This window comes from Watersipora subatra, chromosome 3, assembly GCF_963576615.1.
Source record: "Watersipora subatra chromosome 3, tzWatSuba1.1, whole genome shotgun sequence".
NCBI lineage: Eukaryota > Metazoa > Bryozoa > Gymnolaemata > Cheilostomatida > Watersiporidae > Watersipora > Watersipora subatra.
The window spans coordinates 64,509,582-64,533,983 of NC_088710.1; the positions used below are offsets into that span (position 1 = coordinate 64,509,582).

Below are 24,402 nucleotides of genomic sequence, written 5' to 3' on the forward strand. Positions count from 1 at the left end.
ATAATAAGCCACTGACAGCTACCAATATCGAAAGCCCAGACGAAGAGATTATAACGTGACAAAGAGATAGACATTGCATTTAAAGGAATAGAATGTTTTATTAAAGAAGTCAGTTCTTGATTAGAGTCACCTTTCGAAAAGACATCACTGAGGCTATGCAACAATTTGGCAATCGCTTTGCATTGCAAAAGCTGAGAACAAGCTTCAGTTGCCTCCTCAAATAGGCTCTCCAAGTGAGATGAGATAGCAGGAATATTTTCATCTGACACAAGCTTCCTGTGGTTCCCTTCTATTCTATAAACAAATGTAGCAAGAATCTGTCCCTTCTCCAAGCTGACAACACATTGCCCTATAATAGAACCAGCATTGAGATAGCATACTTGCATTGCAGGATTAATGCGTCTAACGAAATTTTTTCTTTCTTTGTTCCATTTACTCATACTAGCAGCAATAGCTATACCACGCTTAGCCGCAATCCCTGTGTCCTCCACTATGCCAACAGGGGTACAAATATTACTCAACAACTGACACTAAATCAACTTTTCAGATCTAACAGGAATAGATTCATGAGCAATTACCTGTACTCTACTAGCAAAATCTATACCATGCTGGTTGGTGCACCTAAGGTGTTTGCCATTCATCACAACAGTAGACTCTAAACAACTAACTAAGCAATTGCGGCTAACTAAAAAGGGCTTTCCAAGTATAGCATCTGGCTCAATATCGGCAACAACAAAGTCTAATTCGATTGGTTCTGACCTTAATCTGCCAAGTAATTTTATCTGTCCATAAAATTTCTAACCAGATTCATCTGCAAGAGTGCCGGTAATGTGTTCAAATGCCAGCAATCCGCCAACAAACCTCTGTGGCAGCCTATCATACACTCTCCTTGCCAGCAAGTGCAAAGTGCATCCACTGTCTACTAAATAGTGTACTGAACAGCCTTCAACGTTTCCTGGACTATAGAGTGCAAAAAAAGTGGCTGCCAAATTTGTGCAAGGATGCTCTGCATCATCCCTAGTACTGCAATTAGATTGACCTACCGGAGGATTCGCAGCATTGCCAGAGCAATGCAGAGGCAAAGAAATTGAATCTGGTTTCCTAATGATTGGTTGTAATTGTGACAACTCACCTGGATTGTCTGCTTGGCTCAACCTTAATTGTCTCCTGCAGTGCTTATCTGGCTTTCTGTAATGGGTGTATGACACCGGTTCACCCACTTTACCCGTAATCTCAGAAGTGAACCTTGCTAGTTTTCCTGATTGGGGTTTGTGGATGGTGGTGGCAATTTCTTCTGTACTGTACAACTCCTCATCAGGTGGAAGAAATCTCCACATCTGTAACAACGTCTAACTCTATGAGACTTGACATTGGTCACTCCTTTGCTCTAGAGCAGCAATCCGGGCAGACTAATCTTTTGTCAGCTTTGTCTGTTTTTTCATTTCCAACGACATGGAAAGTAGCGCCTCAGCCAAATCTGTTTCAGTGCCATCAGAGTTGTTTCCTGCAGTTTCGCAGCTACTACCACTTACAATATCTATTTGGGTAACTCTCGGGAGATTTCTTGTCCTTGATGGTTGTACTGGTTGACACCCAGCTATTTCATAATGTTTTGCTGCGGTGATAGTTTTTTTCACATTTGAGGCCCTTACCAGCAGCAGGTACCGCCGAAGTGCAGGGTCATCTACTGCTTGCTGAAGGTGTTCTAATATCTCATTTACGGCAGCATACCCAAGACAACCATAGGTTAATTTCGACAGCCTCTCCACTCTGTTACGCAATGATAGGTAACCTTCTCCAGTTCGTTGGTGTAAATAGTGCACCCTGTTTTTTTGCTTCAGACGCAGACAGTTCGAACATCTGTAGCAGTTTTCTATTTACTTCAGCATCAGCAACCGTATCAGCTCTTCCAGTTTTTGGCTGTTCGTTCTGAGCAGGATCTTAGCTGTATTATTGCAACTTGCTCATCCCATTGGCTCACTTCACAAATTTCAGTAATTCGTTGAATAAACTACCATATGAAATTGTTGGCATAAAGTGTGGAACCTCAGCCTTCTTATTAGAGACTTGGTCTAGTTGTTTTGTGATTGTGCTTAACAAATCTTGGGAAGACTCACAGCTGTCACACTTCTCTGAGCAGGCTCGACCAACTTTGTTGAATGCAGCTGCTCTGTTGGTCGAGGAGTGGAAACAGTAAAACGTTCCAAGTTGTGTAGTCCATCTTCTGCTGGAGACAATATGCGACCGCTCTATAGCGACTATATGCGACTGCGATATAGCCATTTCTTTCCAGAGAGCTGTTCTGCAATTACTAGGTTGTACATACGGCTAAACTTTCAGTAGCACCAGGTTACAGATATCTCACTGCTGCCACCAATGTTGTGGAGGTCAGCGCTGACTAGCCACTTGCAAGTAGGTTATGCATAAAAGTTGTCTCATACTGAATAATTAATAGCTCTCATGCACAACTGCAATTGTTGCAAGTAAGGTGACTGGTGAATGAGTATGGCTCTTTATTACACAAGCTCTATAAGCATGAAAAGACAGAACTATTAGATATAATTCCATACAATTAAGCGTAATGATGAAATGAGTTTACAAATGATAAACACTCAAACAGTTACATTTGTAAATGTAAAAATGTCAAGATATAAATGTAAACAAAAAGCTGCACAAAGGTAAGTTAATGTTACCAATGATTAGAAGCGTAATTCTCAGTCTAGTAGTTTTGTAGCTCATAGTCTGTATTCCTTGATCTGTGCTCTTTGCCCTCGCCCTTAACACTGGAGCACCTTTTCCCATATGCAAAAAATCCATGGGCTTTTCATGTAAGCTGGCTTTTTAATTACAGGGCTAATCTGAGAATAGCTGAATACTTATGACAATTAGAAAAAGCTCAGCTTAGTAAATCCATCACAATATTATACACGGACACATAAATAAAATAACATATGATACTTGGGAATAAAGTATCAGGCATCAAATAAGTCTTATACATGTAGTTTGGATAAAAAAACTATTGTTAGTTCTGTTTACTTGAAGCGTTTTATCTTTATGTGTGTAATGTTCAGCAAGGTACTAATTCTAATACGGTTTATTCATACACTCACCGTAAGTCCTCATGTAGCCTACATATAAGTTGCGCCTGTAAACCTATATTTTTGTTTCAAAGTTTGGGGTGTAGCTTATACAGGTGAAATGAAATTCATTCAGGTCAGGAGTGAACAAGTTGCACTCCAGTAAATAACATCAGGGCAACCTCCGAACCAGGCAAAGTGTAATGACCCTCTGTTTAAAAGGATTATTAACTATAAGTGCTGGATTGGTGGTTCAAGTAGTTGGTTTATGATTTGCGAATTTAAAGGACTGTATTTCAGGTGTAGATTTAATGTCAAGAATTAGACTGGTTTGTTTTAGCTGAAAACTTAACAAACAGATTATATTTATTAAAAATTCAAACTTTCAATTGCAAAAACATAAAATATATGAAGGCTAATCAAGTCAATGGCTGATACTAATTGCGCAAGTCTAAAAATATAAAGAGTGATACAAGAGCAGAGTGATACGTAGAGCGTGAGTAAAATATGGAATTCGAATTGTTTCTGATCTACGCAGGCTTATATATGTTTGCCTAATCAGTCAGGCAATCATCACATCCGTAGATCACAGACGATTGGGTGCTGCAAAGCTTCCTAGGAAGTAAGCGAGTAAGTACAAAGAAGCAGATAACAATTATGCTAAGCAGTAAAATAGCAGGTGCTAGGAAGTTGGAATAACAAACCGGCGTGTCAGGCTACCAAGAGTCCAGAAAGCTGTTTCCTAATCATATCAAAAATGGTTAAATAAAAGGGGATGAGTAGTTCCGTAAGAGGTGTATAATGCTCTTACGACAGGATACATTAATACTAATATAGAAGTTGATTAACATGATGAGTTCCTTTGTTTCACAATGACAGGTATTCATGGGCTGTGTAACTAAAGATTACAAATGCTGGGCGCTTCACAAAAGCAGGAACTGATGCTTGGCTATAGTAGCTGAGGCACCTCCAATAATCAACTAAACTTAAACACTATCAGCGTAAAAAGCTCTTAATACCAACTCGCTATCTCACATCCGATGACAGACTGTGGATATACCAGCGCAACCCCAGCAAGATCCAACAACCCAGGCTCTATATATCACAGCCGATATCTCACTGTGTATATGAGTGCAACCCCAGCAAGAGCCGATAAATCAGATTCTATATCACAGCCGATGGCAAACTGTGTATAGACTAGCACACCTTTTAAGCCAAGCTCTCTAAGTTACAAAAGAAGATGTGTTACACTCAAATAAATTTATTATAGTATCATAGTATGTCTCACCATACTAGCCAAATTCCGACTGCTTCTCAAATGCAGAAACAACTGTTTATATAACCGAGAAAAAGCAAACGCAACATATGATTGGTGGTTATGAGTAGTTGAAATATTTGTAGGTCAAAACGGCAGTTATTAAAAAAAAAGCTACTCACAGGTAAATACATAATGTAAAGGTTTTGCTACATTTTTGTAATGCATTAACTAATATTGGAAAAAAGTTAATAAGAAAACAAAGAACCAACAAATATTCTTTCTTGAATTTCAGAGGATTTTCTGTTTGTAAGTCCAAGGTAGCGGGTGTCTTATAATTTTTTTAGCGGGCGTATTTCAGCCTGTATTTATTCCAGCAAGCATCTTAGTCTTCAATAGCTGTTGATACACATCATAATTTGAATTTTCTAGTTGGATAAATAAGCCCTGATTGACTCACTAAAACAGTTTTAGTCTTTGCTTCCATCCTTTCTTCGGCCTTTCTTAGTGCCACCAACATTTAATAAAGAGTTGTCCTTTTGCTTTAGTGGTGGAAAGTCTTTTTCATATATTTTAAACAAATTTACTACATTACCTTTACCATACTACTGCATTCTGTCCCAGAATGGACTGGTTAGGTGTCTCTGCTTGCCATAGGTTGAGCCAATAATTTTCTAGGTGCAAAGGTTTCTGAGTGCCTCTCGTAAGCTGTCTGGTATGACCCTGAGGGCTACATGTAACTCCGTCAACTGATATTGATGTTGGATCTGGGTTCCTCCCTTGTCCCATCGTTATACCAGTGTTTCGGGCAATGTGGTCTCTCTTCCGAACATCATGTAGTTTGCTGTTTCTTTAGTAATGCGATGTGGTGATGCCCTGACTGCCCTCCTGATTTGTGGCAGCAACTCGTCTCATTCCTTGTGCTTCATACCACAGATGAGTGCTCTTAATAAATTTCTCAATGTACGATTTAACCTTTCGACTACTGAATTTCATTGTAGACGATATGGGGGTGGTTCTGGTTTTCCTGTTTCCCCACAGCTTGCAGCATTTAACAAATGTGACTCAAATTGGCTTCCCTGATCGTTATGTCATTATGACTTCTGGTATGCCGAAGTAAGAAAACACTCTCATCTAATGTTTTGGCAAAATTTTCTACTTTGCCATTAGGAATAGTAATGGCATTACACCATCTTATAAAATGATCTGCTCAGACCAATATTTTTGTGTTTTCTTGGTTTGTTTTTGGGAATGGTCCACACAGGTCAACAGCCACCACCTGCCAAGGTTTCCTGCGTAAAGATGGTATTGCACGAGCTATTTTTATGTGTAATTCATTTTGCTTGTTGACATTCTTAGCAATGGCAACGGATCGTCTCACATCACCTGTCATTCCTGCTCAGTACCATAATAGATTTAATTGTACCAAGGTTTTATTAAAGCCTAAGTGAGCCTGTTGGTGGACAGTTTGGATGGCACTTTTCCGTAGCTCATAAGGACAAATAGCTAGCCAGCCGTCTGCGCTATCCTTTTGTTGGAAGCGTGATACACAGTACCCCATCGGAATTCAACTGCAATAGCTTTTGCACATCAGGCAGACACTTGGTGACCCAGTTGGCCTGTTGTGTTTTTGGTTAGAATCCTTTGACAACCGCATGGTAAGCAGGACCATTTATACATCGGCTTGCTGCTGACTGGCTAACCAGCCAGTTGGAAAGAGTGGATGTGTAGGTCTGTCAGCCGAGTCTATTTGCATTATTGTGTTTCAATCCTCTCCGGTGACTCAGCTCAAAATTGTATTCCGATAATGTCTTGATCTCATGAACGAGCTATTTGACAGGTGTAGGATTGCGCAGTAACCAGGTAAAGGAGGCGTGATCAGTGCGTACCAAGGAATTTTTTGGGGTGGGGGGTGGAGCCAATCCTTTACACATTGAACTTTGTCATTGTCTGTTTCCACCGCCTGATCACTAACTGTATATCCTAAATACTTTGCCCTCTTTGCAAAGAGGGTGCACTTGCTAGGCTTAAAAATTGACTTGCGACAAAAGTCACATTACAGTTATATGGTGTCAAAAGGTTCATCATGTTTTACTCTGCTGTGTTGTAGGTGCAAAATATGTGGAAATGTGATTACAAGCTCTTAAAAGCCGTAAAAGAGTAAATAAAGAAAACTGACTTGTTATCAGAGCATAAACATATATTCATAGAATAAATATATTTGCATCATCGTAACAGTGGTCAAAGCATGCATACATAAAAAATAAACAAGTACCAATGCACTAAAAGCCTTAAAAGCACTTAAAAGCCTAAAAGCACTTGAAAGCCTTAAAAGAGTAAATAAAGAAAACTGACTTGTTATCAGAGCATAAACATATATTCATAGAATAAATATATTTGCATCATCGTAACAGTGGTCAAAGCATGCATACATAAAAAATAAACAAGTGCCAATGCACAATGTTTATTGTATGCAAGGAGCTGTGCTGCTCTGCCTACTTCTCTAAAATGCTCTTCTTTTTATTATCTTCTTGTCTTTTGGCTCTGCCCCCTTGCGGTTTCTGCTTCTCGCCGTAACGCTTTATTCTTCAATCTGCCTATGTGACCTATAGACTGCCGAGTCATCTTTGCCCTCTATCGCCGGCCAGACCTCCGAGCATAAGGGAGAGGCCCGGTTCGACCCGGCAACCGATCATCACGCTGGCACCTGCCCCGTTCACGACGCTCTTCCATCACACTCTCCCCCCGGACTGGCCACGGGGAGCCATCCGATCGATGCCGGAGGGAAAGATCATCTGCGCCCAGAGCCGGTGCTGTCAAGCCTCCTCCCTCTTCCCATTAGGAGATGGTATCTTCCAGAAAAAGGGCATCATAGCTTCGATGTCGAGCATCTCTGGGGAGCCTTCGATCTTGGAGGGCCATATGATGCCACCGGTGGCTATCCTCTAAGAACCGGTCGCAGTGGGCCTTTCGTAGCCGCCGGAGCTCTTCCTCCTCAAATCACTCTCCCAATAGGCCTTGGAGTCGGTCCTCTCTAGTGGGCAGGGTATGCATAGGCTAGAGAGTCTCCTTTCTCCTACAATTATGGGAAAGCTGCCGGTCTGTGGCTCCAACTCTCTCCTTTCTAGGTGCGGGCTGTTTTCGGTCCGGCCTCTCCTGCCGTAGCCCTTCCCGGGGCTGATCGTTTTCTGTTCAAACGGCCGAGGCCCTGGTTGACCTCTCAGTTGGCGTAAGTGTGGATCAACACTCCTGCATGGGCAGGTCGGCCGGCTATCCCTGGAGGCACAAAAAGAATTGCTAGCATGGCCTGTCCGCCAGGTAAATGACACTACCACATCCACTGCCTCTGCATGTCCTCCTGTGCGACATCAACTGGTCGCGTGACACGTGCTGATTTTGGCAAAGGCACACGAAAACAACGAAATGCTGCACGACATGCTGCCCGATCCTCCGTGCGTTTGTCTTGACCTGGCAGAAGTCACAGGTTCCAGGTGTCGAGATCGCAGCCTGTATCCTCTCCCAAATGGTCTTGTCCACAAAGCGCTCCAGTCCTCACGATCGGCTTCTGAACTGGTTGTGTCGGCTCCCTGCTGGGTTTGGGAAATGCCGGTGACTGATTGGACTCGGTCTCTAAAATGTTAGAGACCCGAGCCGTCTCAGCCGCCTCGGCTGCCTCAATCTCGGCCACCCAATCCAATCTCATGCGTTTCGAATACCTCCTCGGTAGTAGATGCTGCCGAGTCGGCCGGGGCCAAATCGGCCTGGTCTTCGTGGCAGTTGGAGATAGACTTGTAGCCAACTATCCCTGCGGGTCGAGAATGGCTGACGACCAACAGAGTGTCAATCAGGTGTGACTCAACTCGAGCAAGGCTCGAGGAAACAGCCTGGCCAGAGCACTTCATCACTCAGTCACTGGCTCATCAGATGCAGTCTGGCTCGAAAGCACAGACTCCTCCTCATCTGAGACCAGTAAGTTCACCAGCCTCGCTTTCTCGTTGCTCTCCATTGGTTCGGCCAGGCAAGGCTCAGTAGATAACAAACTAGCGAGCTCACCTGTTCTAGCCATGTCGATAAAAATGTTCGTAGTAGTTGTAGTGTAGAGATCCTGAAAACGGTCTGTGTAGCTGTAGAGAGTAAACGCAAGTGATCCCTGCTTCACTTCTCTCACAGCTCCTCTACACGTCTGTTTGCTGTCTGAAGGAAGGCTCGGATTGGCTGCCAATTGCTGCAGCCACGCCCACTCGCCATACCTGTTCGGTTGCCTAGTAGCTCGGGCCAGTTGGAGGTTATGCCGGATGGACCCGCTAGACCCCTCTTCATGTCGAGCTGGGAGAGGGCTCTCAGTCCAGGCTGGCTCGGCTGGCAGATCTGTTAGCTTCTCACTAACTGACTCCTCTGTGGTCGGCTACCTTTGTTCTGAGTTACCACTGGCTATTATCCCCTGATTAGATTGGAGTAGCTGCTCTGCCTGCCTCTGAGCCAACTCCAACTGGCTTTCCTTTTTACTGTCTATTGTTCTTTGTTGTGAGATTTTCTCTGCTCGCTTCCTGGCCAAGTCCAGCTCGAACGGGCAATCCTCCTTTTGGCGCAGGCCCCTTTTATGTTTGGGCCGCGTCGCGGCTCGAATGTAGCCGGTGCTTGGCCTAGCTTTTCTTCACAGGCATAATAATGCTTAAACCGGCACTCATTTTGGACAGAAGACTGGCCCTGTTTCTCTATCAAATAAGTATGGTCTGCCCAGACCTTTAAAAGGCTTGAGCTTCAGTCCAGCTCTCTTTGAGCGCTGCAATACCTCCTCCAGCCATTGCAAGTGAGTGTCAAAGTCTGGGGCAATAACAATGATGTCATCCAGGTCCAGAACAAGTTTCCACCAGTGCAGCCCACGCAGGACCCGCTCCATAAGCCGCTGGAATGTGGCCGGTGCCGAGGTCAAACCAAATGGCAGCACCTTCCATTTTCAAAGCCCGGACTGAGTTGCGAAGGCAGACATTTCCTGCGCGTCTGTGTCCAGGAGTACCCGCCAATACCCACTCACCAGGTCGAGCATGCTAAAATATCGGCTGCTTGACAGGGCACTGAGAGTGTCGTCAATCTTGGGGAGGGGGTAGGCGTCCTGTTCGGTCACGGCGTTAAGTCGCCGGTAGTCGATGCAAAACCGCGATTTCCCGTCTCCCTTCCAAACCAATATTACTGGGAAGCTCAAAGCTCCCCCAGCTGACTCGATTAACCCCTTGTCCAGCAGCTCCGGATACTTGCCGTTCGGCCTCTGCCTTCTTCTCCGGCCCCCAGACGGTGGGGTGGCTGTCGGATGGGGCGAGTACCTTCCTTCAGTAGAATGGAGTGTTCCACCTCGGAGGTACGGCCCACATCCTCGTCACCTGTGTTAAATGTGTGCTGAGAACGCACCAGTAGCTGCCCCAGCCGTGCCAGCTAGTCCGGCCCTTGGCAGTTTTTCCCGGCAGACACATAGAGATCCTTTAAGTGGGCTGGCACCTTCACACTCAGCATTGCCTCCACGCTTCTTAGAGCGAGCCCGGATGTGAGGGAAGGTGGTTCATCATCCATCTGATGGTCGTCCACTCCTGTGTAGCTGCCGACGACCGATCCTGACCGCAAGTGATAGGGTTGGTCCGTGAGGTTGAGACATCTAGCTGTCACATCTCCCTTTGGCGCAGGCCGGTTCAAGCTGGCAGCCAGGGGCAGCCGCCGAGGCAGCTCTCTATTAATGCGAGCGAACAGTGGTCCTCTGTGGTGACTCAACAAAGCACTGTCATCTCCATTTTGGCGGGTACTACCATGTCGAGCAATATTTGAACTTTACTCAGGAGCAGCCGGCCATGTCGGTCTGTGCAGGTCAGGGGACAACCTCGTACAGGCACGACGGGTTGCTTGAAGTTCATTGCGCACTGGTGAGCCACCAATAAAGGCATTCCTAAGATAGCGTCCTCGCTTATCTGAATCATCACAAATACCTACTCGGTCTTTACGTCCCGGAGTCGTACTGGCAGGCGAACGACCTCGTAGAATGTCAGCCGGGTCTCATCAGCCATGAGACCGAGATTGTCACTCTCTTCAATCAAGCTTCTCGTGGCTGGAGAAAGCTTAACAAACACCTGTTAACTCAGCAGGTTCGTGGTGCACCCAGGGTCAATCAGAAACTGAACGGGCTTTCCCTCCACCTTCCTTGGAAGGAAGTAGCTCGAGGAGCGAGGCTGGCTCAGTGCTTGAGCTTTGACCGGCTTAGCACCGTTGCATACACCTGCAACAGGTCAGGATACTCCTGGACTCGAGCCTTGGGATATCCGCAAGGAGGGTTCCATTGCTTCGCTGAGGGTGAGCCCTGCGGGCTTCAAGGCAGGTTTCTCACCGGGCGAAGTAGGTCCCTTCCTTCGTTCCGCCTTTAGGTAGGAACTTGTTTTTGTGCCTTTTGATCAGGGTTCAGGGATACCAACAGGTTCGACTTGCCGCTTCCCCTGTCTCTCTGCGCTCCTCGATTTTTACTCCCTTGGTGTCTAGGGGCACCAAGGCCAGTCTCCTCTTTTTCGTTGACAGGAGTTGGGTCCAATCCTCCCAAAGACTTGTAATAGTTCCGAAGTGGAACAAGTCCGGGTCGGTGCGGCCACAAGGGTGGCACAGCATGACCTTGCTTGTCCTGTTTTTATTGCTCCAGAGTCGGTCCCTCTCCCTGTCAGCTTCTAGGCACCGAGGCCCAGCCAGAGGGGTCAGGTCTGGCCCGCTAGTAGTTGCCGAGTAGTGGAGACTTCAGGGCCTTAGTGCAGACAGTAGTTGGCCCTACTGCTGCGGCCCCTTCCTGTTTCCCTGAACAGAAGGTCTACCCTTGGAGCACCCCTTTCGGACATGCCTCATCTCCCCACACCCCAACTTTGCAGGGGTCTCTTTATGGGAACATCTTCTCAGGGTGTATGTTCCTCTGTAATCTTCTGTACTTGCCGGGTGAGGAGTTAGACCAACTGGGTTAGTTGGTCCAGGGTGGCATCTTAGACCACCGCGGCCTGGTCTCTGGCAGGCTCCTCCCCGCTTCACACCTCCGGCTGGCTCTTCCTTTCCGGTCGGATCTGTAAAAACTCTGTGTCGGCTTGCACAGCGTCTGTTAAGGTTACCATTGGCACAGCCAGCAGATGCCGCTGCAGATTGGTGTCATTGAGTGGATTGCAAAAGAATTCTTTTGCCATATTGGTTGTAGGCCACCTTAACTATGCACACCTTAATTTGACAGACGTGCTCCTGTAATGAGGTGGCCGCAGCCCTCTGAAGGCCGTTTAGCCGAGTCCTTGTCTGTCGAGGGAAGAGGCCGAACCGAGCCCGGAGCATCTCAAAAATGGCTCCCACCTTGTCTGCCTCTCCACAGTTCTCGGCATCCTATCGAAGTGCCTCCTTCAGATGCAACAGGCGGGCTCCATCCATCCATCGGCTGGCTTCTGCCTCTCGGAACCGGCGGATGAAATACTCCACATCGTTAGTCCCGTTGTACTGAGGGGCCTTGAACTGTGGCCTGGAGGCCTCAGGTCGTGGGACCATTGCTAGGCGCTCTAGCAGTTTGGCCAGTTGGTCGGTGCTGTGTTCCGCGGTCTGTGCTCTCCTTTGCATTTTTAGCCGAGAGTATGCCTGTTACTGGGAATCGATTGCATGCCTCAGCACGGTCTGCCAGTAGCAAGGAATAGCCTCTCATTATTTTTCTCTTGCCGAGAGTATGCCTGTTATTGGGAATCGACAGCGTACATCAGCATGGCCGGCCAGTAGCAGGGAATAACGTCTCGGTCTTCCTATTATGAGGCCTTCAAATATCCGATGTGGCCGATCGATGCAACATCAAAGTTGGCAGCTGGATCAGGTGTGTTCCTCTGCCCGAGTGCTAACTAACCCCGGTGTGCTTGATAGATGCTTAAAAGCAAAGTCGGCAGCCGAGATCAGGTTTGCTCCTAGTGGTGCTTACTTTACCTTACTTTACTTACTTTTTGATTCCGGCCGTAACGCTTTATTCTTTGTTCTGCCTATGTGACCCATGGACTGCCGAGTCATCTTTGCCCTCTGTCGCCAGCCAGACCTCTGAGCATAAGGGAGAGGCTCGGCCCGGCAACCAATCGTCATGCTGGCACTGGCTCCGTTCACGATGCTCTTCCATCACATAGGTATATTTAACTTTTATTGGATATTGAAACAATATACCTGCCTGAGTTCCATCACTAATCATAAAATTGTTTATACATTTGCTTACTGCAAGTACTTTTGTCGTCGGTTATAAAGTTCATCAAAGAGTACATATTACTAGACATGCATCGAAAAAACAACATTTGAAAGATACCAAACTTGGATTAATTAAGTATAGACTGGAAACTTTATAAACTATTTCTTTGTGGTTCATATGCAAGAATGTAAACTTCACTGGTCCATGAACAATGTATTGATATTTTCTAACTAGGGTCTGTTGCCTATCATGTATGGTGCAGCTTTTTTCAAGTTCAAATAATTATTACAAGTCACTTCTACATGTACGGCAGGAACAGGAAGATGTTGAACCCATCAATTTTTGAATACTACGTAAAAGAAAATTTAAACACAACCATGTGATATACAGTTCAATGAAACTAAATATCGAGTTTTGACCGCCTCTTTATTTGCCAACCAGATCGTGTTGGTTTCCTTTTCATTTGAGAGTAACCATAAGATATTTTTGTGTACATCTGCTCTGATAGCGACTGCAATCAATGGCAGACTTGTTTATGGATGAAGGTGAGCTGGCTAATGTAATCAGATAAATAGATTGTTGAGATGTAACATAATTATTTTACGGTTTTGTAGTATTTCTTATTGCTACAGCACCAGGTAGTGGGCTAACTGCAACTACAATCATAGATGCAGCTGTACCTGACGGCTTCATATTCATCTGTTGGCAAAGGAATGGCCAATGCAATCGCATTATGAGACAGACTTTAGCAAAGCAACAGCTTTTTGCTAAGGTCTGTCTTTTCACTTCAAGCGCGTCTATTTTAACCTGCATGGCAAGTGTGTGCACAGTTATTCCATAGTATGGCAAGTAGGTCTTGTGGTGTAATGGATAGCACGCTTATCTGCAGAAATTGGGGTTTGCGAGTTTGATTTCAGTATGAAGTTTTTTTTTGTTCCTAAAACTTTATCACTATAACTGGACACGCAAACAACAGACAGACAGGAATTCATCCATCGTGTATATAGGCTCTTTCAGATTCATCCACTTATTCTATGGGGTAGGTGTGACAAAATATTAAAAAACAAATTCATCATAGAATGGGGTAATAAGTGGATGTTGAATTCGGAATTTTCTTTGATATGCTTCGCTCGGCAAGGCTCATTCAAAACAGTAATTACTCCATTGATGACCTGGAAACCACTATAATTTAACATTCTAGCAAGCATTTGGCTATCTTAACCTAAAAAGGTTAAAATATGTCTTAATAAGAACAGGTTAATTATGGTGTACAGATCTAATATCAGTTAGCTGATTGCTTGCTAAATATGGCTGTTAATACATTCTATTCGGCAAGTTTTAGTAGAAGTATCGGATATGCTGATGGCTATAATATACAGTGAATTATTAATTTTATTTTACTTTTTGTCTTATGGTCTAATTTACTTTGAGCTATATTGACCTGTAATAATAATGTTCATATCTATCTCATGTCAAAATATGAAAATACAAAAGAATGCAAAATAAACTATATAAATTATAGTTCAATAGCCAATAAATAATACAGTTAGCGTGGAGCTCCAACTACTTTTCCATTTTAGCTGTATGCAATAATGACGAGACATCCATCTGTATGTAGAATTGTATCCCAGAGTCTTATTACTTTCACTTCTTAGTTTTTTTTCCAGACTTTTTTCTATCAAACCTATACATGTATTTTATCTTTCTTGCTTCTAGTCTTTCTCAGCAAACTAGAAGACTCTTGTGGATAAAATAGAGATAGGAAGCAATCTTTTAGTAATTATGGAGAATAACACAAGAAATATTTTTAATCATGATAGTAATGGACAACTTCTAAATGAACTGGGAATCATTGTTGCTGTTCGGGTAAGTTTTATGCACACAATACATACCAAATCGTTAGTTCCAATACATTTCTTTAATAAGTTCTCTCATCAGCTGTTACAACAATTTGCCATCATACTTACTAGTTGTCTAATAATAACATCTAGATCTTCCTGGTTTTGTTGGATATCAAGCTTTTGATATTGAGATATCTGACCTTTACTATTCGAATGTTTGAATTTCAGCAAAACTTAGAAAGACAACGTCATTTTTACAAAGTCATTTTTACCTTGCTGATGATAAGCATGTGATAATTGAGCTCAAGATATTTTTTATTAACAATCAAAAAATAACAATAAACAACAATAAGCAATGAGGGTTCAAATGAGGAGTATTAAATTGGAATGACAAATAGAAGGCTTTCATCTCATCCCACATTGAAAACATTACTTCTTATCAAATGTTATAAAACTTCTAAATACTAAATTTATTGTTCCAAAAATACATGTGACGATAAAAAATTAGAATCTATACAATAGGTATGGATTTATCACATTTATAGAATACACTAAATACAAAAATATAAAAATATATCAGTGTTGATGCTGACAAGCAGCTCTGTCTCAACGAGAAACTCTTTTAGCACTTTCCTGGATTTTAAGAAGAGTTTCCAGAACAGAATTCTCATCATTACTAATGTTAGGTCTTTTTCTCCATTTCCGTCCGCATCGCTCAGACAGATCTAAAAGCTGTTGAGCGACATCCCGATTCCAATCACACTTGGGGTCAAGCAAGGTCAGCGGGTTCTCAAGATCGCCGTCAAACAGATATTCAATCTAACAATATGAAAGTTCAGACTGTGAGATTAAAACAAACAAAGAACAGAAAAAGCAAAAAGAAATATAGCTATAGGCACTATAGCTACATTCCATAGTTGATGTCTAAAGTGCCTAACAAACAAGCATTTGCCACTAAAGATGCCAACACAAAGCCTTTTGAACTGCCCGATATATCTGAAAACAATAAATAGTAGATTGATGTGAGTGTTTAAAGGAACCTTTTGAACTCAATCACATACTCTAAAATTAGTTTTGCATATCACAAATTAAACATTCAACTTGATAATCAGATAACACTATAATTTAGGATAAATGCGATTTCCACAGCACTATTAAAGCATGAAATAGAACGATCAGCAAGTATTAGTGACCTATAGGTGATGGGGACCAAGCAAGCTGAAAGTAAAATGATATTTCAATGTTGCAGTGAGTCAGCAGAAAATTTTGAGGCCCATCAACCACCTGGAAACTTTTGCTTCGTCGAGTTACACAAAAAATACTGCAGATATCGATGTCAATTGTTCTGCTTCGGGTAATCATAAGGAGGTTATCAATCACATGCAGGTTATATCATATAACTTGTACAGACTCGCATATTAAAAAATTCTAGCTATAAAAACTTTATAAACACGGATTTCGTCTTCGCTGGCCTTGATACATAGATTATGTGGTACTAAATATTCACCATGTTTTCAGTATGGCCATGTAAATCCTTGTGATAAGGTCCTTTGGCAAACAGCAGCTCCAGCAGCACCTATAATAACCATAAAAAATATATGCAGAATACTGGAGCAGTCTTGTATTCTTATCATTCCATAACACAGAAGTGTGATGAAAGTGACTATTTATGTGTACATTGTATTGTTTAGAGAGTTTGAATATTCAGTTTATTGACAGAAACTTTATTAGCTGCGTTCATCTTGACAGTTGTGAACAAAAGTGAGAGCTTTATATAAAAAGCTATGGGTTCCAAAAAGCTACAAACTTTCAAAAAGTACAATGAGAAAGCACAATTAAAGATGTGGTTGCGTCAAAAAAGTCGATTTAATGAAATTAAGACCAATAAAAGGCTAAAACGTCAGCTACAATTGGATGCAATTTGATGGTAAGAGCTGACAGGTGTCCGCAGCGTTTATGCTGCAGAGGAAAATAGGAGAATGGAGGTAAATTTATCTTCAACTTTGAGTAACCTATACATATATACTAAGCTAACGGTAATAATTTTAGTAGACATGAATACATCTACTGTACTAATAAGTAAAATTATAATTTTTTGCTATCACAAATCATCGTGGCATAACCTTTTAATCGTTTCATAACTTTTTATCATTTCACCTAGATATAGCATTTTCTTTGGTATTTTTAGCTAGTAATTTAGATTTATGATTAGAATTCATGTTCAGCGTGTAAAAAGTGAGGAAAATTGATTGATCAATACTTATCTTCAACTCTCAGAAACAAAGCTTCGAATTGTTGGCTTGGCGTGTTTATGCTTTTGTTAAACATTTAATCGTTTTAAAAATTACACTCGCAATCCATCTAACTCTCAAATTGAAAGCTTTCAGTAGATACGCGTTAGAACGACATATATACATGTATATATATATATATATGAATGACATTTATTACAATTGTTTTAATTTTGCAGGATGTTTATGTTTACAGGTTCACTAGTGGAGCAGTCGTGTCAGTCTGGAAGCTGCCTTAAACGGGAGAGAGAGAGACGAATGTGTGCTGCACAAACCATAATATGTTTTGTTTGAGTTTGCTGCAGTAGATTAATTTGTCCTATTATATGAACTGAAACTATGTGAATGGCCACGACTTAGATGGATGTTTTTAATAAAAACTTTGTGCTGCGATGAAAATTTTTTGGCTTGTAAAAATTATATTATGTTCTATATTCTATATATATATATAATAAAATATTATTGTTGAAGACAAAGCAAAACATGATTTGCAGAACATATTGAATACCTTATAGCCTTGTTATCATCTGTGCTGAAATCTTCTCCGATAGATGGATTTATGAAGTGTAATCAGAGCTGTATTGACAGGTACTTTTGAATAGCTCGACTCAATTACAACGGACCAAATATTAAGTTCAAAAAATTATATGCTCCACCCTACTAAGTGAAAACAGCTGATTCCACAAACCACCAACCATGTGCAAGAATGGTTTCATTAACCCTTTGCCAGAATCGGTGAGTTAATTGATTTCAACGAACTTGACGTTGTTTTGCGTTCACTATTTTGGTCAACTCATAAAACCATTTGTTTCGTACTTGAATTAACTAATCGAATGGGACCAGTAAAATTTTCTATAAATTGATACTAATAATGACTAGATAACGTAGACTATACATGACTTTTTGGGATGCAGTTGGTTTCGCCATATATTCGTACATATTATTTCCAAAGATGGCGGCGTGCCTATTTTATTTAGTAGCTAGTTTCCGGTGTGCGTGTAGCAACTGAGAACTTAGCTGATACAAAGGCCGTGATGAAATAAGCTAACTCGACGACCTAATTAGCGTAGACCGGCAGAATTGGTAGTCGGTACTCAAATGTTTACACAGCATTTAGAGGAAGTTAATATGACAAGTTTTCAATTTCCTATACTTAAGGCGTTTTAAATATTTATAATAATGTACAATCTGTAGCTGGATTTAAAATTTTATTCTAGCTAACATGAGCAAATACAAAATAAAATATATGCCAATAGAGCCGCGTAGGACTAGATGTTTATCGCATTAGCCGATGTTAATATGAGAGATAGAGACAGGTTGTATCACATGTTACATCATCTTGGGCAAGTCTGGGCATGTTTTTTTTGGCCTGAGCGTTTTTACTGCGATCAAGTTTTTTCGATTTTAATCTTCAAATATCTTGACAATGAGATCGCCTAACACAACAAACAACACATTAACTGATAGACAAAAAAAACTTTCTTTTAAAATCAATTCAAATTTGACGCAACCACATCTTTAAAACCATGAAACTGCTATTATAGCAACAAATGCTGTGACTGATACAAAATATTTACCTGCTGCAACTGGATGATACAAAATATTTACCTGCTGTAACTATGTAATACAGAATATTTACCTGCTGTAACTAAGTAATACAGAATATTTACCTGCTGTAACTACAGGGTATAGCTTATACCTGATTACTGAATGTAACATCAGCCACTAATACTTACAACACCAAATGAGTAAACATCCCATTTAGTGGAGACAATCCCAGTCATAGCCTCTGGCGGCATGTAGAAACTAGTCCCATGAATCTTCGAGGTCACATTTGTGTGAGAGCTGTCCTGCAACGTCTGTACCCGAACAAGCCCGTAATCTCCCAGCTTGGCTCTATCCTGGTCATCAAGTAATATGTTTGCACTAAAACACCAAAATCTCTACATATATTAAATACTTTAAAACTATTTCTTGCTTTTAAACTAGAAGTGTAAGTATAGTATCTTTACTTAGTTTTTTGCATGATACGATTAAAATCATATTTGATAGACCTCAGTGAAGCATTCCTATAGCCAGCCATATATCAAGAACACCAATACCCATCTTACAAACAACCAGCAATGGCCAGAATTAGATTAGCTTTGGTCATAATAAGAAGGGCTCCAACTACCGCATGACATGAACACTACTTACGGTTTAACGTCCCTGTGAACAATAGGCGTTGCATCACCATGATGGAGTCTGCCGAGGCCCTTAGCCACATCAATAGCGATCTGTAGCCTCTGGTCCGCGCTTAACACAGGCTTATCTGAGTCTTTGGCCTATTAGAATTGACCATTCAGTCTTAGGACAAGAATGGATTTCATGACAACTGTCTGGCATGACAAGACTTGACCAACTTGATATTTGTAAGTCTAATCACTACCGCTGTCCAAGACAGAACAAATAGGTTGAGACAATCAACTACAACACGATAGATGTAATAATGCTCTTCCAGAGATCAAACACATTTCCGAACATCCTATTATTCAAAGACAAGCTATGCTCACTGAATAATAAAGGTTAGCATTTTATTCCTATGCTATTTGAAGCAAGACATGCGAGTCTGCAGATAAAGTCTGACTACTGCTATTAATACCACTCTACCTCTTATATATTTTCCTTTACTATTGTTTGTTGAAGCTGTACATTTACTCCAGCCATGATTACATTATCTATGAGATTAATGATTACGTTATATATGAGAGATGCTGTGTTTTGTAAACGATCCGCACGATAAAGAATTTTAAAGGCTGTTATTAAACAGAGTACTTGGAAAAGGATATGCGCACATTAAACAGATTGAACGGAGCGGGTGTCCAAAATAACAACTTAATTGTCACCCAATAACATTAAGGTTCATGAATCTCTATATAACAAAATAGCTTCATTGGAATGACATTTGAATAAATTCACAACTAAAAGAAGATTTTAGGTAAGTATATAATTTTCACAAAAAGCAAGGAAATGGAAACACTAGGAACACGATAATTTTCACAAAAAATATTAACTTATATCTATATATATATATATCTCAAATTTTTTGTGTGATTTTGTGTGTCCAGCTATAGCTATTAAAATTTAGGAATGAAACATCCGCTTCACGCTGGATTAGATCTCGGAACCTCCCATTCACCAGGGAACTATCTTACCAACTAAGCTACGTGAGATTGATGGATTCATTGAGCAATATATGTCGCTATGTGGGTAGAAATACACATACCGCGCTGTGTTACGCTAGTCATTATAGCTTGCCCTCACGGCTCTTATTAGTAAGTTTACTAATAAGTTTACTAACTAGCGTACTCAAATTAGCCATTGGCAGCGTGCCAGGCTAATGGCAGGCAACTACATTACCTGTCACTGTTTATAAGCTGATTTTTAATACCGGTGCAACGCCGGGAATTCCGCTAGTATGTATATAAATATAATTCTATTAGGCCTTGCTAAGAAACTTCAGAAAGTCTCAATGACTTCATAGAGAAGATGAGAGGATGTTACTTACAAGTCTCTGCTCAACAGTGCCATGGCTCATGTACTCATAGATGACACAAAAGGCTCGCTCCGTACACACTCCCTTAATAGCGAGTAAGTTCTCATGCCGACAATTCATAAATATCACCTCCAACTCAGTCTTGAATTGTTTGAGATAGTTCAGTGAAGAATTGTAAAACTTTTTGACTGCTACCAATTCTGTGCACGTGTCAGTTTTTATTCTGCCTGTAAAAGATCATGTAATGTGCCTGTGAACTGATGCAATGACCAATTAAAGATCTCAGTAAAGTTTAAACAATAGACTGACAATACATTCAATAATCAATAATACAACCACCAGTAAAGAAATCCACCAGTTTAAATTTGTTTAAATCCACCAGTTCTTTACTGGTGGATTTAAACAAATCCACCAGTAAAGAATAGTGTATGTTGAAAAGCTAAACCATTTTTGATGATATACCGGGCAAAGATTCCTCAATTGTAACATACATGTATATCATTAGAATATTGGAACTTTCTATCAGGCAAAAAGCTTTTCCTGTAAATAGTCTAATGCTCTGTGATTTTACTCAAGCGGCAGATGCAACAAAATGGGAAAATGCTGATGACAGTCACTCGAGGTAAAGGTATGTGAAACTTTCTACTTTTCCAAAACAGTGCGGCGTGCATAAACTCTAGTCAACCTTTTCATTAAGACATAAAACAGTTGTCAAGATCTGAACCACTTCAGCAAACTCATAACAGTCTGCCAATGCCCAGTTATACTTACAAATCCACCACATCAGTATTTGGAGCTTACAAATACATGTAGGTAATAATCCTACTCAGAGAGTTATGCTAGTTTCAACTGTTTACACAGCTGTGACGGATTCAATTATTTTAAATTGTTTCAGCTCATTATACATTTACAAGTTTATTTCAGAAGACAGTTTCCAATGTGTTTCGAGGTGAGCAGACAACATTAAGATAAGACAACTCAGACAACCAATTATGTAATACTATCTTCATACAGTGCACCGCAGTACTTTAATCTGAACCAACCCAAATATACTTCTCCGTAGCCTCCAGCTCCAAGAAACCGACCGCCATTTTCTAGAGGATCACGATTGAAGTAGTCTGTGAACTGTTCCAGATCAGCATAAGAATAATCCTTCACTAGTACATGTAAGTAACCTATAAAAAGAAGAACCAAACTCTTGAGAACTGCAACCCACAACAAATGTAAATGTATCCATTAGTGGTGAAGGCTTCCATTGCCAGCATTATATAAAACCTTACATATGAGATAGTGTTTTTTACTTACAAGGTTGACTTGCAACAAAATTCACATTACAGTTATTTGGTATAAAACGATTCACCATGTCTTACTCTGCTGTATTGTAGGTGCAAAATATGTGGAAATGTGATTACAAGGTCTTAAAATCTCAAAAACGAACACGACATCACGAAACCGCCGTAGACTGAAATCAGTTTATTTCTCTGATGTAGTCATTACATGTAGTCAATTCATGTTCTCACATAAATTGAAAGGCCAAAAAAGTCTCAATATAAAACTTCTCGTAGCGCTAGTTTATGACAAACACTTTTTGAGCTTTTAAGAGCTTGTAATCACATTTCCACATACAGTCAAACATGGATAACTCGAACTTCACGGGACCGAGCGAAAGTGTTCGAATTATCAGAGCGTTCAAGTTATCAGAGCACTGTCACAAGTCCATGTATTTACTTATTTATTAGTAGATACATGTACATATACAAACTATAATATAAATCAAAAGCACAAATGGCTTGTTTCGAATTAAATGCTTCTAATGTAAAGTTTAAAACGTTTTTATCAAAAAGTATAGAGATTTTTCTATAACTTGAGATTGGTTTGTTGTTTGAGGTGATGTTATTGCCAGGACGTTTTTAGATTGACATTGGCAAAACTTGATCGTTGTTGAAATGCTCAAAAGAAAAGACATCTTTTTCTTTTGAGCGTTTTACCCACGATCAACTTTGCCGATTTTTCTTGAAGTTTATGCAAAGATTACCTTACTTTACCTGGGATTCGTTAATAGCAACACTCCGAGGCAGTTCAATTAGAAGTTTTACGAGGTTTTACGGTACATTGTATATCACTCACGCTTTTTGAATGGATACTTATTGAATGTACACACGTATTCTGTGTTTAGGTCAAACGATGAATAGTTTTTTTTAGCTAAGACATGTCTACGTTTAATTACAACAATTTTTAAGGCGTTTTAAACATTCAACATTCCGACGTTGATTCAACACGGAATCAACGTTGGAAAACTATTCATCACGGGCAAGCCGGGTCACGCACTCAAGGATTTTCGCCACGCACATACAAAACAAAAACAACATGCTGTTTTTGTTTTGTATGTGTGTGGCAAAAATCCTTGCGCGCGTGACCCGGCTAGCCCGTGCTATTCATCGTATAGCAGTATAAATTGAATTTCACCAAACCGTTAGAAAAGTCGTTGACAAAAATATTTTGCCGATGGTAGTAATAACGACGCTTATGAATTACGAAAAGATGAGGTTTACCTTTATGGCTTTGAATAAAGTGATTTTCTAAAGCGATAACAACCGTTTCGGTAGCCGTTGGGCAAAAAAACAGTTCCGAGTTAACAGTGTTGAGTTCGAGTTATCTATAGCAATTTATCATTATGTGGGAACGGACCAAAGAAACCGTTCAAATTAACCATGTGTTAGAGCTATCCGTGGGCGAGTTATCCATGTTTGACTGTATTTTGTACCTACAACACAGCAGAGTAAGACAGTGAATCTTTTGATACCAAATAACTGTAATGTGAAGTTTGTTGCAAATCAACCTTTAAGATGCGATCGCTAAATGTAAGAAAGTTACAGTTCATGCAGATATGAAACTACATAAAATATTGAACTTGATTATGCTACTGAATTAGTGTTACTAAAGATTATGCATATTGTATGTATTGGAACTGGTCTAACCAGTGAAACCACCAGACATCATCTAATATTCCGCATTCACCATTGAAACCTTTCACATTTACAGTAAGAATCATTTCTGGTGATGGCTCTCCTAATGAAATTGGGCGCCCTTGCTAAGAGAAATCAGATTAGACTAAATACTTGCACACGCATAAACTTTAAACATAACAATATTTCCTGGAGAGCTTAAACTGGATAGCAAATCTAGTAATAAAAGCAGTCTTTATCCTAACACAATACTGATAAAATAGCAAAGCATGGAGCCGATGTTCTGATATTTAGATTTTTCTAATGTTTGTCACAAACTTGGGAGCAAAATTCATATAAAAAATTTACAAGCTTGAGCCTACTTGGTACATAAAACACACGTACGATAATGTGTATCCTACGTATGAAGCTGTTCAACCTTACCAGTTGGGAAAATGTCCTCAACAGCTCTGTCTATGCAAACCTCTTGAAGAATATATTCTTTAATATAATTGGCAGAATCCATCAATTTTACATGAACCAACAGGTTTAATAGATCTCCAATAGAGGGTCGCAAAGACCTCCAATCATTGAGAATAGCATCTGTTGGACTACCACGTTGTTGAACTCCCATGTTGTTGAACAAACACCAATGAAGGTCCTTATAGCGAGGTGTTATGCCATCGCTAGACGTAATAAAACCAATAAATTTTTTCCAGTCATCGTGAGCATCAAGTTTTGCGCATAAATTACGTCTTTGGAGATATGGAATGTCTACGATAAGGTTTTCTTCAGTAAGTCGTGCACCCATTTCTACAACGAAAGTGTAGTGTTGCAATCAAGTGCATATTCTAAGCTGATATAGCAAGCATAAAGCAGCGCTGTTGCCATAGTAATATATAGGCTTCGTAATGCAACTTGACAGGTGCCGATATCAAAGCTTCAAATGGAAAGCACAAAATACGTTACTATTAAAAAGGAATGTTGACATCCTAATGACTGACTAAACAGATATTGATCGTAGAGAACGTTGTAAAGCAAAGAGACATTATTTTTTCTTGATCATCAAGTTGTGGTTAATTTGGAGTTGTCTTATCAAATCAATAGTCAAAAAATTGCAACTTAGGTTCTGAAGATTATTGGCAATGATTAGGCTATCTGGCAATTAGGGCTTTTGTCATTGACGCAGTAGCCTCTAATTCATTGAAGATAGAGACATGAGAGGTAAGCCCCGAGAGTCATGAGAGGTAAG

General features: G+C 40.7%; 1 protein-coding gene across 1 annotated transcript; it reads right to left on the reverse strand.

Annotated features, from left to right (window-relative positions):
- Nucleotides 1-14,682: 14,682 nt before the first annotated feature.
- LOC137390872 (interleukin-1 receptor-associated kinase 4-like) lies at nt 14,683-23,961 on the reverse strand. The gene is made up of 7 exons (XM_068077188.1): nt 23,595-23,961; nt 21,249-21,380; nt 20,218-20,432; nt 18,867-18,994; nt 18,407-18,596; nt 15,887-15,955; nt 14,683-15,198 (listed from the first exon to the last, which is right to left on the reverse strand). The coding sequence occupies exons 1-7, from the start codon at nt 23,959-23,961 to the stop codon at nt 14,986-14,988; spliced, it is 1,314 nt and encodes a 437-aa protein (XP_067933289.1). The 3' UTR covers nt 14,683-14,985.
- Nucleotides 23,962-24,402: the final 441 nt, after the last annotated feature.

Bases quoted from the DNA above. Each gene is read 5' to 3' on its own strand.
- LOC137390872 (XM_068077188.1), bottom strand. From the start codon at position 23,961: ATGGGTGCACGACTTACTGAAGAAAACCTTATCGTAGACATTCCATAT. The intron at 15,956-18,406 runs GTAAGTATTAGT...TGGTTATTATAG, and splicing joins ATGTTTACTCATTTGGTGTT to GTGCTGCTGGAGCTGCTGTT. The intron at 15,199-15,886 runs GTGAATATTTAG...TCATATTGTTAG, and splicing joins ATGGCCATACTGAAAACATG to ATTGAATATCTGTTTGACGG.